This window comes from Cheilinus undulatus, linkage group 8 (genome assembly GCF_018320785.1).
Source record: "Cheilinus undulatus linkage group 8, ASM1832078v1, whole genome shotgun sequence".
Lineage (NCBI taxonomy): Eukaryota > Metazoa > Chordata > Actinopteri > Labriformes > Labridae > Cheilinus > Cheilinus undulatus.
Genome location: NC_054872.1, coordinates 45997720 through 46016156, shown reverse-complemented (window position 1 = coordinate 46016156; position 18437 = coordinate 45997720). Strand labels below are relative to the sequence as shown.

The 18437-nt window shown below is 38.1% G+C and overlaps 1 protein-coding gene across 1 annotated transcript in view; it reads left to right on the top strand.

Annotated features, from left to right (window-relative positions):
* agmo (alkylglycerol monooxygenase) overlaps positions 1 to 14814 on the top strand; it is an 82322-nt gene extending 67508 nt beyond the window's left edge. The window contains exon 13 of the mRNA XM_041792770.1: positions 14214 to 14814. Within this exon, the coding sequence (XP_041648704.1) occupies positions 14214 to 14294 (81 nt within the window). The 3' untranslated portion in view covers positions 14295 to 14814. The remainder of the gene's footprint in view (positions 1 to 14213) is intronic.
* Positions 14815 to 18437: the final 3623 nt, after the last annotated feature.

The following is an 18437-nucleotide window of genomic DNA, read 5'->3' as shown; positions in this document are numbered from 1 at the left end:
ATCTTACAGTACTCTTGTGAGGCCTGGATGCTGACTGATGGCCAGAGGCACCTCTAGACTCCTTTATGACTTCCTTTTTGTGGGTATCATTGGCAAGACCATGTGGAACAGCAGCTGCACCTCTACAGGCACCTGGCGCGCTTTCATAGGCCTGATCTACCTCACTGCATACTGGGTACCCAGGACCCAGTGGCCTGGTCCCAGGACAATGTGGGCAGTTGCGTGCATTGTTGAGAGGTCAGCTGGGAGGATACCTCAAGAGATGGGGTAGGGGCCTTGATGACGGGCTTTAGGATGCCAGAGCAGCATGGCGCCAAGGTTGACGTGGCGAAGTGGCAAACCAGATTATGCTACAATACCTGACTTGACCTACACCACCCTCTCATTCCTGTTTCCAACTCTATCCACTGTCTTCTTCTCTAAATAAAGGCATAAAAATCCCCAAAATATACCTTAAAAAACTCAAAACACCATAAGGTTCTGTAAGGTGGGCAGAGGTGAATATTACATTGCTTTTTGTCTTGAATATATTCAGCAGGGCAGCACTGTTAAGCTTTAGGTTGTTTTAAAGTATTTCAGACCAAATTCTTTTCTTTGGTTAATAATGTCTGGTGTTGCACTTTCATAAGTGAAGCTACTAGTTGGTGATAGAATGGTGTATTGATAGGTTCTCTTCAGGTACTCTGGCTTCTTCCTACAGTCCAAAGACTTATTTGGTCAACAGATGTCCCACCAAACATCCGCTCCCAAAGTCATAGTATAACAGAGTTATACAAATAAGTCAAAGAGTTCTTACAGTAAAATCTCTCAGAATAATTGTGAATGAAGCCTTTAAATATTGATTTAGTAATTTTTATTGAAGTGCATGCTGTCATCAATCTCCTCTCAGTTTATTAAACTCTCTCTCTCTCTGCACTCTTTGGCTCTCTGGCAAACAATCACAGATACAATACTGCTGTAAAATAAAATTCTTCAAGGGTCCTTTTTATAATAGTTCAAGCTGCAGTGTCTCGCCTGTAATGAGCCGGAAAAAGGCTCCAGCTGCCAGCATCTGTCAGCAGCAGGGGGTCACGAGTTTGACAGACTTCCCATTTCAGATTTAATTCTGTGTCCAACACAGATTGATTCACAATTAGCTTTTCCCCTGCTGCCCCTCTGCACTGACAAAGAGAAAGCCTGAGTTCACTTCATTCCTGGACCTGGACAGAGGAAGCATCCATTGGACACTTAAACTCCTGCTGTCGCTGAGTATTTCTGTCCAAGCCTCTCCATGATGGAAACATCCACCCTCTCTCCACACAACCAGATATTCTTAGACAAAAACACCCCAGCAAAGGTCCTGATGGGGTCAAATGCAGAGAAACATAAGTGCACAAGTGTTCATGCATGAGCTAAAGCAACAGCTCGGCATGGATTTAATCCACAATAACCCAGCTTTTATCAGCGGGTTCAAGCTTCTTGAATGTGAGGACTGACAGAGTTGATAGAGGATCTTAGATGTGAGCTGAGCCTGAAGGCAAAGCTGTCGATTTACTGGTCAAGCTATGTTCCAGCCCTCGCTTAGGGCTATGAACTCTGGGTAATAACTGAAAGAATAAGATTGCAGATTAAAGTAGTCAAAATGAGATTCCTCAGGAGGGTGTCTGGGCTCAGCCTTAGAAATAAGGTGAGGAGCTCGGACATCCAGAGAGATCTCAGAGTAATCGCTGCTACTCTGAGGTGACCAGGATGCCTCCTGGTCACCTCCCTGTGGAGGTCTTAAGGCACCGTCCTGTTGGGAGGAGACTCCAGGGCTGACTCAGAACTTGCTGTAGGGACTATATATCTCATCTGGCCTGGGAACACCTCAGAATCCCTCAGGAGAAACTGGAAAACGTTGCTGAAGAGAAGGATCTCGGGTTGGCTTACTTCGCCTGCTGCCACCGTAACTCAACCTTGGATAAGCAAAAAGAAAGAATGCTTAAGGGATTCTTTGAGGTATTCTTCCAAACTTTGCACCAAAGTCCACCATGACTTAAAGTTAGATTTTGGAGGTATGCAGTCAACGTCATTTGGCCTCATGGTCAGAGCTAGCATGTAACATTTCTGTGAATCACCACAGCCCTCCTTGACCCTACCTTAATGTCCAGTAACAGGATCCCTCACAGAGGCATTTAACCACCAGGCGGTAGTTCTACTTTACTTGAAGCAGTTTGTTCAGTTACGCAACTTTATGAACAGCATCCCCTTGTCTTTGTTTCTCTGTGTAGCTTTTTCCATTTAGCCTATTATGGTTGAGTTATTATCGTTGGAGCTTGTTTGTGTTCTTTAACCAGTCTATCTGATCTTATTTCAGATTTTGCATTTCATCGTCTTAGTCATATAAACTCCAGTTGGGCAGTAGATCTTCAATTAGTGTGTTTGTTGTGTTAACACCTCAGACCAGGCAGGAAAACAGGAGATATCATTTCTCATCATTGAGCTGATTACAGCTGCACCACTTGTGTTGCATTACTGCAATGTAGTGATTTTGATTACTGCTTTTCCATGTGGCAGGAACACAGGAAGCTTTCAAGAAGTGCTGGCTTCAAACTGCACAGTAGGTTTTATGAACACAGTCTTTCTTATTAGTTTTATAAATATGAGTGGGTGGATGGAGGGGAACCAAAAAGATGTTTATTTGTACTTTTACTTCATCCAAATACAAACAAAGCCTTGATTTTACAAAAGCTAAAGGAACCCTTTCATTAAACTGTAAGTCAGATCATAAGTAAAAAAAAAATTCAAATCGACTTTTGGTCATTTTGATGTCTGCCCTTTTTGTAATCTTAGCAGCATCTTTGGTCAGAGAGCCAATCAGGAGAAACAACATCCATTTGTACATCTCAACCACAGTCTTAAAAAATGCCACTGTGAGCTGGATTATTCTCATGGCAGAGATTCAAATAAAGAGTCTCATGCTGGGAATCAGTGACTCTTCCTTGTTCTAATTTGGAGACAAAAGAAGGAAAGTAAGAGCTGTGATCTGAGCAGCTGTTGGCTTGATTATTTTTAAACCAAGCTAGTTTTACATTTAGTGTTCATCTTTCAGAAGGTTTCTTATAGCAGCCAAATTATTCTCCAAGGTCCCCTTCTTTCCATAACAAGCAGAACCAGGGATTTAAATCAGGAGAAAATGAAATTAAACAGTTGCAAACAAAGAATCTGCGTCTTTAATGCTATTTGTCAGGCCTTCTTCAACTGGGAACTGCACTGATAGCAACCTTTGCTCATTGGAAGAGCTGTCAACTTCAGTGAGTTAATCTCAGTGGACCACAACTTAGTCCTTGTAGGTGCATCTTAGTCGAGGTACCATGGCAGGTGGACACTACTCACTGTAACACCTTCCTTCTCTCACGGTGATGGGAAAAAACATCAACACTGCTCCCTCCATTTTCTTGTTTAAAAACTCTAAGACATCTCAAAAGACGACTTATAAGTAACCTACACTGTATGATATCAAGTATTTCTCTCCCCCATCTCTCATCCCTGTTTCCAAATCTGTCCTCCTCTTTTAATAAAGGCTTAAACAGCCTTAAAGTATATAAATTATTTTAAAATAATGTTTTTGCATAATTGTTAATCTGAAGCAAGTTCTTACACAGAGAAAGCAACTATCATTGAGATTTTTGGACATCAGTGAGTCATTTTGTACATGCACTCCTGCACTTTCTTCATGTGTAACAGTGTCAAAACAGTGTATTTGTCGCTTTTTGAATTTACTTATCCATGTAGCAAGATCTTTTTTCCTTGGTACATTGTTACAGCTTTTAATCTTCCAAAAGTTGCTTATATTCTTTAACAAAAAAGCTGATTTTTTTTTGAAAGATTTATTTTTGGGCCTTTTCATGCCTTTATTGGATCGAGGAAGGACAGTGAATAGACTCTGAGACAGGTGAGGGGGCAGGGAGGGAGATGTGGTAAAGTGCAACAGGCCAGATTTGAACCCGGTCCGCCTGCGTACATGGGTAGCGCCTTAAACCATTCAACCATCTGCGTGCCCATAAAGGCTGATTTTTATCTGACCATGAAATATCTCCAGGATCATTGGACATCAGTGAGTAATTTTGTACATGCTCTTCTGCATATTTCTTGATGTAAAACAATGTTAAACAGCATATTTCTAGCCTTTAAAATGTGCTTTTCTATGTAGCAAGTCCATTTTTTCATGTTTACATCGTCATAAGTTAAAATTGCCCAGAATGTCAGCTTAAGTGGTAGCTTTAACTGGGTTGCTTACGCAGAGAAAGCAACTAAATATGAACAACAAAAAATGTAAAATGCTGTCATAGGGATCATTAGATGTCAGTGAGTCATTTTGTACATGCAATCCTACATATTTTTGATGTAAAACAATGTTAAACAGTGTATCTGTAGCACTTAAAATTTACCTTGTATGTTCTTTTTTTCTTGGTTACATTGTTGTTTCTTTTAATCAGAAACGTCCTTATATTTTTTTTAATAAAAGCTGACCGTGAAATAAAGTACCTTCAGCTTAACACAGTGTAAATTATATAATGCTAGCATAAAAAAGCATACTGTCTTAATAAATTCTCTTGGTTAGTTGTTAGCTTAGCGGAGTACTTACATAGAGAAGCAACTAAATATAAAGAAGTAGAAAGTATAAACGCTGTCACATGACCAGGATCGTTGCATGTCAGCGAGTCATTTTGTACGTGCACTCCTGCATGTTGGTAAATGCATAACAGTGTAACAGTAAATTTCAGAGTAAGCAGTTTTACACCTTCTTCTCCCTCTACTCTTAGTGATGGTTTCAGTGAAGCACTCATTTAAGTTCAACATTGCTTATATAACAACCAGGGTTGACCATAGTGCTTCACAGAGTAAAGGGCAAAACATGAAACAAGAAAACATCATTGAAGGAAAATTACGGTAAAAGTAATAGTAAAATAGTAAAATTTGTCGGGATAAAAGCAATCTCATCTTGAAATGAAAGCCACAAAACCAATAATCAATCTAAAAGACAATTTAAGACACATATCTCTGCATTTATTTGATTGTTGTTTTAGTTTGGACTTTAAAAAAATTGTTTTGGGCTCAGGTTTAGCTCTGTTGATAGAGCAGGCATTCATATACCAAGGCTGTTGTCCACTATGCACTGGTTGCAGGATCAAATCCCAGTTTTTTTGCTTTTTGGTGCATGTTTTTTGCTTGCGCTCTCTCCCCTTTTTATCCCCTTCCTCTATCCATAGCTGTTACGTCAAAATAAAGGAAAAAAAGAACAGAAATAATCTCTTGAAAAATGTGTTTCAGAAAGCAGAATAATCGAGTTTAAATATGCAATTAAATATGTGATTAATCGTGATTATTTCAAAGTTAATTTGGCAGCCTGAAGAAAGAATACATTTATAGTATGAAATAATAGTCCTATGACCTGTTCAGTTTATGATTTTTCAAATTAAAAGTTCTGTGACCTGTAGTTGATGTTTCAAATTAAGTCCCGGAGCCGTTCTGCCTCTCTCTCCACCCTCTGTTGTGGTTGTGATTCATCTGCCTTTATTGGAGTTGTGCCCACTGCTGTGTTTTCCTAATTTCTTCCTGAACAGGTTTGGGGCAGTTTGACCACCCAGCGAGCTCTGCTGTCGTTAACTATGATGTGTGGACTTTTGTTATTAAGGCTGGAGCGTTTCATAACAGCGGGAGGTGTGAAGTTTACTGTACAGATATGAAAAGTAGGGATGTTCTCAGTGGTGCAGTGGTTGTCTACCTTTTAAGGGACCCTTTAGCAGATACATGGTGAATCAGAAACAAAAACAGATGTGACCCTCCAAACAACTGTATCATTTCAAATCAGCGTATCATCGAAGCGCTTTGTGTTTTTGCTACACTTTCAGCGTGAAGCAACTGCACTTCCACATATGTTTTGTCTGGCTGCTCTGTGTTTGAATGCATGCGTGGGAGTGTGATGGCGGTATTTCTCATGGCTGTGCTTCAGAGCCGGCTCTACTCAGACTCTCTGGTGGGACATTAACCTGCTCAGCGTATCCTTCCTGAAACAGCCCGCGCACACAGGCATATATGTGCCCGTAATGAACGGACAGGAAGGGCTTTGTGTGTGGAGGCGTAGATTCATGTGTGGATATGTGAGTTCGTGTCAGGCTGTATTTCTCCATGCATTCACCTTAAATTTTTCTATTTAGGCTGACACATTTTCAGTTCTTATTAGGAATCATGTCCAGTGTTTTTGCCACAGCAGGTAGTCAGGTGGTTGGTCTGTCTACTAGACTTTGTAGTGTACTTGGACCACCTACAGGTGGCAGCGTAACCTGATGAAACGAAGCACAAAAGTCATCCTTATTCAGTTAAGAACATGCTTTTATTGACTCTGTTAAAGACGGTGGAATAAAAACCACCCAAAAAGCAGTGGGACGAGTATCCAAAAGAAAAGAGAACTGGATTACATGATGCAATAATTTATTAATTACATGTCCTCATTAACGAAATTAAGCAACACAGTTATTAAAACCCTGCAAATAGACTAATCAATAAAAGGCATTAAGTCTCAGGAATTCAGTTGCATTTGCAAACCTTACAAACCTTAATTCCAAAAAAGTTGGGACATTATTTAAAATGTGGCTTATAACAGAATATAGTGATATGCAAATGCTTTTCAACCTATGCAGCTGAACACAGCTCAAAATATATTTATTGTTCAAACTGATGAGCTTTATGTTTTTTCTCTAATATACAAACATTTTGAATTTAATACCTACAACATGTGCCAAAAAAGTTGGGACAGGAGCATGTTTACAATTGTGTTTCACCTCCTTTTCTTCCAACAACACTCCTTAAGCATCTAGGGTTGATAGTGTTCCAACTTTTTTTGGAGTATGTTGCTGGCACCAAATTAAGAATTTCTGCATAACTCCAAAAAGGATATCAGTTTGAATGTAGAGCTGTCCCTGTTGATCTATTTATTGTGATTAGGACCATCATTCGTGTATAAGATTTCTTTATTCCACCACATTAAACTCAAAGACAGATCACTGGACAGGTCAAAAGTCATCTGCACTATTTTTCTGTGGTAAGCTCACGTCATAATCTTCAATCAACAGAAGTTCCATATTTTCTTTCAAAATAAAAGCAGATCTTCACCCAGATAGGAAGAAAATTACCCTTAGGTAAGGATGTTTAGGACAGGATGACAATCTAACATGACATAAAAAAAATGTTTAATGCAAAAAGGGAAATTTCAAAATTTCAACAAAAAGAGGAGATTAATTGCAGTTAACCCCAGAAATTCTATGATTAGGTGCGAAAACAAAAAACAAAAAAAAAACAAAAACATTTGCCAGCCGTAGTTTGAGCAAAATATATCTTGTCTTTGCACTGTTTTCAATTAAATATTGGTTGAATAAGATTTTAAAATGACTATATTCTTATTTTAGCCACATTTTACACAGTGCTCCAAGTTTTGGGGAATGGGGGCCTTTATCTTGCAGAGAAAACAAACAAATTTTTCTTCTCCAGAACTGTGTTTATCGGAGTATTTTGCCAGGACCCAGATTTCCTGATCTTGAGGTTACATTTGAATGCATCATGTTGGTGATTTATGTACCTTCACCTAAACACATAAATAATAATAATAATAATAATAATAATAATAATTCAGAAATGCTCAGACGCTTTACATCACTTCAAACCTTCAAAAAGTAATACAACACTGCAGACATCATAACGGAACATTTTCTTAGTTCCTGCTTTCATGATGGATTTTGACATTTGAGTCTATTTTTAACTAATGGAACTTCTACAAAGTTTGGAGATCTTACTTGCTTTGAGTGGAGGAGGATGACTGACCCTCAGCAGGAACCATAGTTGACAATCTTCAAACTGGCTGCTGAAGGCGCTGCATTTCAGTTTAATGTGATTAACAGTGCTAATGAGCTTGATAGCTACTACCTGGCTATTTAAATCTGACTGAATCCAGAATTGTTACTCTGCTCTTTTTCAGTAAAAAGCAAAAATCATCTTTGAGTAGAAGTCTCAGACTTTAAATGTAGTTGGGCAGAAAAATAAATGCTTCTAACCCTGCTTGTCAGCCAGATTCTCTTGAAATAGTTAAAGAATATATGAACACTGAAAAAGACTAAACAAGTTTCATACTTTTTCAGATGTTTTCAAGCCATACCGTGAAACTTGTAGTGGAAAAGATAATGTTTGCTTTATTTGTTAAAATACAGCCATGTCCCCATGCAGCTAAACCTTCCCCCTCATCCTCTGCAGTCAGATTAAAACAAAGTATCCAGCATTATTTGACTGCAGAGTTCAGTCGGGTTCTGGTGGACTGTAGCAGCCATGTGGAGCGAGAGCTCTGGAAACATCCTATTACAGGTCATACATCACAGGCCTGACAGCAGCCATTCTGCCCTGTTTTCATTTCAATCATGAGTGCAGCTGTGCAGGAGAGAAGGGAGGCTCTGCCATGGTAACCCGCTGAGGGCTGGAGGACAGTCACCAGGGGGGCGCAATGCATCCTGGGATGTTCAGAGTTTATACTGATGTCTAATATCCATCAACAGCCCAGAAAATTAATGAAATCTGACCAGTGTTGTTCCTGAGGTCTGTCAAATATTGTACATGGGTCTCTGATATTTACAGACTTCAAACTATTTCTCTCTTCACGGCACCATACTGAGTCCTTAAAAACTCTGTACTCAGCCTGTTTAATCATGGTCTGCCGTTCTCTAAAGCATAAAATCCGACAGCCTGTTCAGCCGGCTCATTTGCATTTTAAGGGACACCCACCAGGACAGACCATTCTGGAAAAAGCTGTTAAGAGCCAGTTTATACAGGGTCACAGCCTCCTCTGGTGCTTGATCCATGTTATATTCTGCCCAAATCATGGCACAGAAGTTTTATTTAGAGCACTGGAGACTGTGTTTAAAGATGGTAAAGAGGGTATACAATGAGAGTTGCAGCATAACGGAAAAAAAAGTCAAACCAGACACAATCATTCTCTTTATAACTCATCAAACCTGATCTTAATGTTCATTTCACCCATTTTTAAACTTTGTAAAATATGCAAACTGAACGACAGAGTTGTACCTGCTCTACATGTTAACTTCCATCCATGTGTGTTTTCTTTGGACTCTTGAAAATACCCGTTCTTCCTAAATTTTGAACCAGCTGACCCAGAAAATATGTCATACTCTTGTTGCAATATTTAGGCAGTTTTATTCTAAAATCTGGCAAAACTTTAAGCTTCTTGATTTCCGTTAATAACAAGAAAAGTTGGTACGACTACCTAGAAGAGACTGGTAAAAAAGGAGTTTTTCTCCTGTGTAAATAAAGCTCCACAGAGAAGCAGAGAAAAGCTACAAAGCCACATGTTTGTGGCTTTTCCTGTGACTGCCCTTAACAAAGTACCTTCTGCCCAAAAACAAAGTGAGTGTGAGCAGATCTGCTGAGATCTCTACTTTAGGAGCCGCTGCCGGCCGGTCCTAGTGCTTATTTGTAGACGATCAAACCGGCTTCCTTCCACCGTGTAATCTGTCCCACATGGACGTCCGCAGAGTCCATTAAAATGAAGCACAGAGGGGTACATGAGGAGAGACGGGTAGTCCGTATTCTGCCTCCACATGAGGCTTTGATAGAAACTTCTGTCATGTTTTAGTTGTTCGACTGAAATGTGATTTGCAATGTTCTGCAAATCGCTTCAATCCCAATCCATCTCTGTGATGGACACAATTCAGCTACATTTATATGTGATCGGTTTTTCCTTTAAAAGGATTCAGACTTTTAGCCATCATGATTGTGAATAAATGACCAGGAGAGGACATTTCTTAAAGAAATGCACATGTAAGCAGAATTCCGAATTAATTTTGAGTTTGTGATTTAATATTTATATTATAAATAATTTAAATAAACAGCATGCTGGTGCCAGAAGGAAAACTTATGCCTATGCCTGGTTCATCACAACACGAGCGAGTACATGACCTCTACATTTAGACGGTTAAAGGGGATTGTTGAACTTTAAGGGTCAGTAGAAACACGATGGTGTCTTTTCCTCCTTCTTTGTTTCATCTGTTGTTCAGTTTTTACTCTCGTGGAGATTTTTCAGAGCAGGTAGTGAGGAAAAAAAAAACAGCAAGCTTTGTGTTGTACTCTCTCTTTCTCTCTCTGAGGAAAACAGCTGCTGTGTCCACCAGGAAACGCTGATTTTTTTCCCATCAGGCCCTTCTGCCTGTGATGGACAGCGGTCCAGGTTTTGGCTTGGGCTGTGATGTAGGATGCAGTTTATGGTCCAGAACACAGCGAGGGGTGGAGGCCCGGCTGTTTTCTGGCTGAAATCCCCCCTCCCCTCCTCCTCCAGCTCTTTTCTGAGGTCCCCCAAGACGGCGACCTCATGACCCCGCCGTCAGAGCGTCAGGGGAGGAGACCTTTAAGCCCACTCTGTACAGCGTCCTCAGTGTTTTCTTTCAATTAGGATTTACTTCCACTGTTTGTCTTTCAGTTGTAAATGATACCTGTCACCCTTACTGTTCCTTTTTCCCCTCTTTTTTCCAGGCCTTTTTAATAAAAAGTCTCTTTTTTTTTTTTTTTTTTTTTTTTTACTTTTGTGCAGCACTCAGCTGAGCTGGTGGAGTTAAGATACATCGCTAATGACGAGTAATAGAATTTAAGAAATATAACTAAAATATTTAGAACATCATCGACACCATGAGGAAGGTCAGATCTACAAATCTGAAGATTAAACAAGTGGTGTTTGAATCCAGCTAAAAAGAAATTTTGATTTTATCTTGTTAGACAGTCTGAAAAACTTTTGATTGGTTTAATTGTTGAAGCTCCTAACAGTAAAAGAAAAAAAAAACAGATTTTAAGATTAAGAGTGGAAAAATGTAATATAATTGATAAAGATATGACAAGACTGCAGGAAAAGGTAATTGATAACTGTGATGAAATTGCAGTAATAATTGTGGAAATCAGGATTTTATTAGTCAACATTTTAGATTTGTTTATTTGATCTTTGTTTGACCTAAAAAGTTCAATTAAAATTAAAAAAAAAACTGCTTTTACAAGATGAGACCCGTCTGGGTTATTAACCACACAAAATCACAAAATCATTACAAAAATAACAAAACACGCAACATGGGAAAATGACAAAATTCAAAAGTAGTTTTTAGGAGTTATAGTGACTTTTTAGGAAATTAACTTTATGCTTTTAATCCCTCCATTCTCCATGATGTTCCATAAATTTTCCATAGTTAACAGATTAATGTCATTGATTCAGAGTTTCTGGTTTTATTCAAAATCAAATTTGTGCTCTGAGAACTCATTTAACTCACTTAATAACATCTAAAAATGTAAAAGTAGGAAGCACTGTAATAAACAGGGTTTTAAAAAGTGCTCTGACATGGTTACATGCAGATCATCAATAGCAGAAAAGCATCAAACTTGGACACAAAATTACCTAATCACACATTAAAAAAACAAACAATATTATAAAGAAAAGAAACATACAAGCATAACAAACCAACAAAAGTAACTCAAACATTGAACAAAAACAAAAAATAATCTCAAGAACCCAGACAACATGAAGCTGGACTGGGCGGACCAAAAGATGTTAGAAAGGTATAAAAACATTGAACCACATGAAGGAAAGAATCTGAGGTTTTGAGATAGGGCTGCCAAGTGAGTAAAGTCTTGATATCGGAGAGTAAAATTGTGTAGAAATATTTTATCATTAAAAAAATGCACAGCAATGGGATGCTAATAGCCTCATATACAGAGGCTACTGTCATCCAACCTTAAGAGTCCACGATCACCCCGGCGTGATGTCACCATGCTCTATATTTGTCATGTGACGGCATGAAAACAAAGCCACATTTACTATCACTTTGTGCTGAAAGTCTAATTTTAAAGCTCTCTTTGAGTTTTTGTTTGATGTCAATGGGTCAATTAAAACAGGAAATATGATTAGAATTTATTAAAAAATACATTTAAGACATGGGGTATACTGCTGATTACTGTACAGGGCAGGTGCTGGTAATTTCTTCATAACATATGCATTTTATGTCACTGCTAATCAGTAATTCTGTAAAATGCGTTTTATGTCATTTAATTCTCCTTGTAACCGTGTTCCTAAAAACACTGCACAGCAGGACAGTCAATGGAAAGAAAAAAAAACTATGTGTATGATTGTATATTTTGCATTTAGCTTGATTTTAAGCTAAATTAGTTTAATTTGCAATGCTTGGGAATCTCTCAGTTTTGGACTGCAAAGATAGCCATGCTGTTCTCTGTTTATTTAAATACAAAGATAATTTTAAACACAGGTATTGTTTAGTGAACAAAAAATGTCTAAAGATACACATTTATTATGTGCAAAAATATTCATTTTTAAATTTATATATGTAATTTCACCACTTCTAGTATAAGGTTACAACATTTTCCATCTTTCCTTGAAATGATAACTTCATCATATTTTGATGAATATAGTTTTAAATAGCAATTTTTTAAATGCAGTTTCATGATTTCTTTTGGTTTTTTGGAGGTCCTGTATGGTAAACAGTACGTTAAAGTTGAAAAATAGTTTTCATTTCATGAAGTTGAGATTGTGCCGGGGGAAAAAAAAAAACTTGGGCATGGTAGACTTTTTATGAGTGTTTATATTGTAGTAAAAAGTATTTACATAACAGCAAAAACAGCCTGTGGGCCTTTAAGGGTTAAACATAGTGGCTAAGGTTCAAGTCTAGGGCAAAACAGGGTTGGTTGTCACACTTTACACCCTAGTGTGAATTGCTCCTATTCAAAACATCTGTCAACAGTCATTCCTACATTAAAATGAAGCTTGCGGTGTTGGCTTGAAATGTGTATCCCTCTCATTTTCAAACTTATCAAAACAAAGAGGACATATTATGACAACCAACCCCATCACAGAGATGGCAATAATGAGTTTAATGTGGACACAAATGTGCCAAGACAGGTGGAAACAGCGATGAAAAGCGGTTCAAAAGTGGCATAAATGATAACTTGACACACTTTTCAGCTCAACAATAAGGTCACTGTTAGCCTGGACGCTATCACCAATGCTACTGATCCAACAAACATGCATTGATATCATCAATAAATCAGAACTGGGGAGGCCCAGCCAATTCTGTGAGCAGGCCTGTCTTTGACAGAAACTAAACTTTTTTTGAGTGTTTAACCATTAAATATCTATTTTTAGCTAGTATTAAAGGTAGTCGACAAACATTTTTAGTCATAGTTTTAGTCTATGAAATTAGCACTGCTGTTATTAATTTCCAGCCTGTCATTCCCCCCTCTCTCCCTCCCTGATTACAACTTTATCTACTGTCCTCTCTCTCAAACAAAGACACCCCAAAGCCCTGATTTATAGCCTATCTGCAAATTTTATTAGTGATATTAGTAGAGTAGCCAGACGTCTGTATCAAAAAGAGGAAGATGGAGCATCTTGAAAAGTTACATTTCAGTTCAGGTTTCACAATTTATTCAAAACTTCATTTTAGTGCAGGTGGCTGGTTTCTTCCCTGTTTTTCCCCTTCAAAATAAAATCCGACCTCACCACAAAACTAACCAAAGTCCACTACAACTTGTTTTTGAATATTCTATTTTCTCGTCTAATCAGGATTTACAAACTAGCTCTTGAAGTTTTAAGATTTTTTTCTCAAATGTTTTATTCCCATAACATTCGTCTCTTTTTCCTCCAAATGTGTAGTAATTTCCCCTTTTTAGTCTATCTTCAGTCCTTCATTATAGGTAGGAGCATCATTCCTGCATATTTGTTAGTTTTTTATACTCAGGGTTTGTGATCAGAATGGTTTGTTGTGGTCACTGTCATTGGTTGACTGCAGGTACAATGTTTTGATGCAGCCTTTATTACCAGCCTTTCTACAATTTTAAGTGGTCTGCTCATTTACACTTAAGTGTACAGAAAGAAAAAAGGTCTGAATGATGTGTTCTGATCATTATCTTTGGTTGTCTGCAGGTATATATGCTTCAAAAGACAGATTGATGAAGCATGTATTACATTAAAGCATGTCTTGCTTTATATTCAAGCTCACGGCTCATTTATACTTCAACACGTCAACCACTACTCATCTGACCTTAATCATCTCCGTTTTTTTCTGTCTTCCAGGTGTCATATGCTCTCTTCTGTAGGAAACAGTATTTCTAGGCCTCTGTTGACTCTCTTTGTCTCTGTTTCACAGGCCTTTGTCTCCCTCTCTCTGCTGTACTGGGGTCTGCAGAGCTTCTCTCAGCTGCTCAGTATCAAGAGGAAAGCCGACTGAGTCCGCATGACTGATGAGCAGGAGGAATTTCATCTTTTAAGTCATAATTATTGACATAATTCTATATTAACACATTTTTAATCAGTGTTTAACCTCATCTGTATGTGCCATCCATCACCTTCTGCTGTATTTAATGGAGAAGTGAAACAAAAGCTTCTGCATGAGTCACTTTTACTTGAATTTTACTGTTTAAAGCTGTTTATAACTCTCGCTTCATCATGTACATTAGCCATAAAAAGCAAAGCTACCACAGTTTAATCGTTCACTACATAAACTTCTTTTTAAAATGTCTCTGATGCCGTTTTAACAAAGGTGCTACTGTGATAATTAACATAATAATCAATGAGCTTTTTTATATTTAACCTGAGCCACTGTGGAATGCCTTAACTATGCAACATATACCTCTTATTAAGCAGATTCTGCTCTCACTGATAGGTGACCATGTTAGTTCCGACTTGCACAACACTGTATGGTACGTTGTTTTCTTCCTCTGGTTGTAATAAAAGTCGTTCCTACCTTTCTTTCATTTTGAATTCTTTAAAATCCAAACAGGCCAGGCGGGAGATGACATGAAAAACTGACTGGAGAGGATTTGCAGTGTTGAAAAGGCAGATTATTCATATGAAATACTCCTCCAAACCTCCAGATGTTGTGTGGGAGTGAGAAGCCTACAGCAGATGGTGCTGTTATCACCCGGCACCCGTCTCCTGTTGCTCATGTGTTTGACAAAACCGACGCATCAGAGTATTTAAAAGACAGATTTATTAACCACACATTAAAGAGCAAAGTTTAAGAAGAAGACATGTCATGTAAAAGAAAACAATCACATAAAGAGTCATGTTTGAACAGATGACAATTGTAGGCGTTTCAGTGATGACTGATATAAAAATACATTGCTTAAATTTCTTCCTAAAAGACCTTTAATCATTGTGCTTTATTTCTTCTCACAATAAGTCTAGGAAAGGTGATGAAAGCATTGTGTTCATAGCCAAAACTAATGATGAAAATTTTTCATCATAAATATCTTACACCACATGCAAGCCACTTGTGCTTGATAAGTGAAGCTTAACATCCTATTTAGAGAAGTTAAAGCCATCTAAAGCTAAAGTGGCCTGTAATCAACTTGAATATCTACAAATGTAGCAAGCAAATATTTCATTTAAAATGTTTTTTAAATAAAATATCTAAAGTAAGCCATTAAATCTCATTTCAAGACATGTTACAATTTAAACTTTTTGGTTTTCAGGTACTTTTTAGCTTAATACACATGTGGATAAAATTGTTGGTACCCTTTTGTTAAAGACAGAAAAACCCAGAATGATGACTGAAATAACTTAAAACTGAAAAAGTAATAAGAAATAAAATTTTACTTAAAATTAACTAAGAAAAAATCTGTCATTCCTTTTAATTTTGGTTCAACAGAATAGTTTTAAAAATAAACAAATAAAACTGGCCTGGACAAAAATGATGGTACCCTTAACTTTATATTTTGATGCAATCACTGCATGAGACTTCCGCACCTGTCCACAGGTATTTCTCCTCATGGGCAAACTGTCCTTAGCAAACAGCCGTTTCGGTTTTTGAATGGTGCCTTCTCCAAACTGCATGTTTCAGCTCCTTCCACTGATGTTTAATAGGATTTAGATCAGGACTCATAGAAGGCCACTTCAGAATAGTCCAGTGTTAAGTTCTTAGCCACTCTTGGTTGATTTTTAGCTCTGTGTTTTGGCTCATTATCCTGTTGGAGGACCCATGACCTGCGTCAAGAGCTTTCTGACACTGGGCAGCACATTTCGCTCCAGAAAGCCTTGATAGTCTTGAGATTTCATCATACCCTGTATTCCTGTATTCAGGCTTTATATGGCTTTTTATGGCTTTAGTTAAGGTGTTTATCTTTACTTGTAATGTGAATGCTTAAATGAGCTATGAGATATTTCTGACTTGAAATTAGACAAATACATTTGTCTTTGTCTTTTAGATTGAAGATTCTGCAGTGTAGAAAACGTCCTGTGTTCATGAAGGCAGATTCTTCCTCCAAATCTCCAGATGTTGTGTGGGAGTCAGAAGTTTACAGCAGATGGTGCTGTTATCACCCAACAAATGTGTCCAATTGCTCATGTGTTCTACAAATAAAAAGCATCAAGGTTTTAAGAGTCATATCTAAAGAAACATATGAAAGGGGGGCTGGTGGCCTAGTGGTTATGGTCATGTGACCCATATCTCAAATATCAGGCCTGTCACTTTTACTGCATTTCAGTCACTCTCACTGATTTCGCCCTTTCCACCATCCTATCAAAATAAAAGCACAAAGCCCCAACAGGAACAGACAAACAAAAGGTCAAGCATGACGAAGCTCAAAGGAAACAACTTAAAAAGATTTTCTGTTCAAAAGCCCTTCGTTGATTCAGTTCTTCTAACAAAAAAGGTGTAATAGTAAAACACTGACATGTTTTAGGGAAAAAACAATAAATGCAATGCCCATGCATTGTAAAATGTCAATCTTAGCAGGTGTATCTATCTAATTTCTATTTATAAATATCTCACTGCACTTGATATAAGCCACTTCTCCTGGATAAGTCTGGCTAAACATTTGTACTTTGGCTTAATGTAAAAGCTAATGATCAAGGCCAGGATGGTTTGTAAAGTAAAGGTGTAGAAGAAGTAGAAGTGGAAAAAAAGCTATCAATGGCTGAAACCGGGTAGCTGAGAAGGCAGGTTGTGGAAAACCCTCGAGTAACTGCAAAAGACCTCCAGCAAAACTTGTGGCAACAGGGACTGAGGTTTCAGTGAGTACAGAAAGAAGTGTACTGAACGTAGACCGTTTACATGCCAGAACTCAAAGATGTACATCACTAGTGACACAAAAGCACGAGAAAAGTCAGCTCCAAGAAACAAAACATGAACTTTTTGGCACGGTATGTCTGGAGGAAGAGACGAAGCATGCGCTGAAAAGAACACAGTGCTCACAGTTAGGCATGGCGGTGGCTCGGTGATGCTCTGGGACTGCTTTGCATCCTCTGGCACTGGAAACCTGCAGCGTGTAGAAAGTAAGATGGATTTATTTAAGTATCAGGAGGAAATGTCATACTGTCTGTGAGGGAACTGAAGCTTTAGCATCATTTGACCTCCCAAAAGGAGCATGATCCCAAGAATACTTAACATTCCACCAAGGCTTGGTTGCAGAAGGAAGTCCTGGAAGATTCTACAGTGGCCATCACAGTCACCTGACTTGAACCTAAAAAAATCTCTGGTGGGATTTGAAGAAAGTTGTTGCAGTATGCAGACCCAAGAATATTACTGAACTGGCCATTGCACACGAGAAATGGGCTACGATTCCTCAGGAACGCTGCCAGATGCTGTTGTCTGGATATGCATCTCATTTGCAGCAAATCACTGAATCAAAAGAGTGCTCTACTGAGTGCTAAAGATGCTTGCGATGAGGGGGTTGAACAATCCTGAAAAATCACACTTCCAGACACATAAAAAGTAAACTTTGTGTGCTACAATAGCGGATATTTTCGTAAGGGCAAGCATTTCAGGGCTTATTTTGCTGCTCTTTCCACCTTTTAGTAAGATGTTCATCTTGTCATACCAGAAGAAAGCAATCTATGTTACAGTAAGTGTAAAGAAATAATATGATAAGAAATGCCCTTGATAAGATGAGATTGTTGGCAGTATAGGCTTAGTATGTCTGGTCCATGAGCTCCTTCAATTAAAATAGTTGAAATAAAGCAAACAAGTGGCTGATATTTTAATGTATCTTTGACTCTAGAAAGGCTCTTTAGACTCAATAATGTAAAATATGTTAAAAATACACTTGGAATGATTTAGGGTTATGTAATGATAATTATGAAAAAAGGATCTGGAGATCATTTATACGGTGGTGAATCATCGAAACAAGAGGAGAGGAAGCATATGTGTGAACACTGATTATGCATAATCTTAACACATCTACAGATGGTTATACTGTGCTCTACATGCATACACAACATGTGTGTTAGGTTCATTAATATACTAAATATTATCAAACGTGTTCACCTAACAGCTGCAGGTAACATCTGTGAGAGCAGACTGCAGAGTCAGCTAATGAGGATGTTTATATACGCACCATTAAATCACTCCAAAGTGGGGGAATATTGGGTT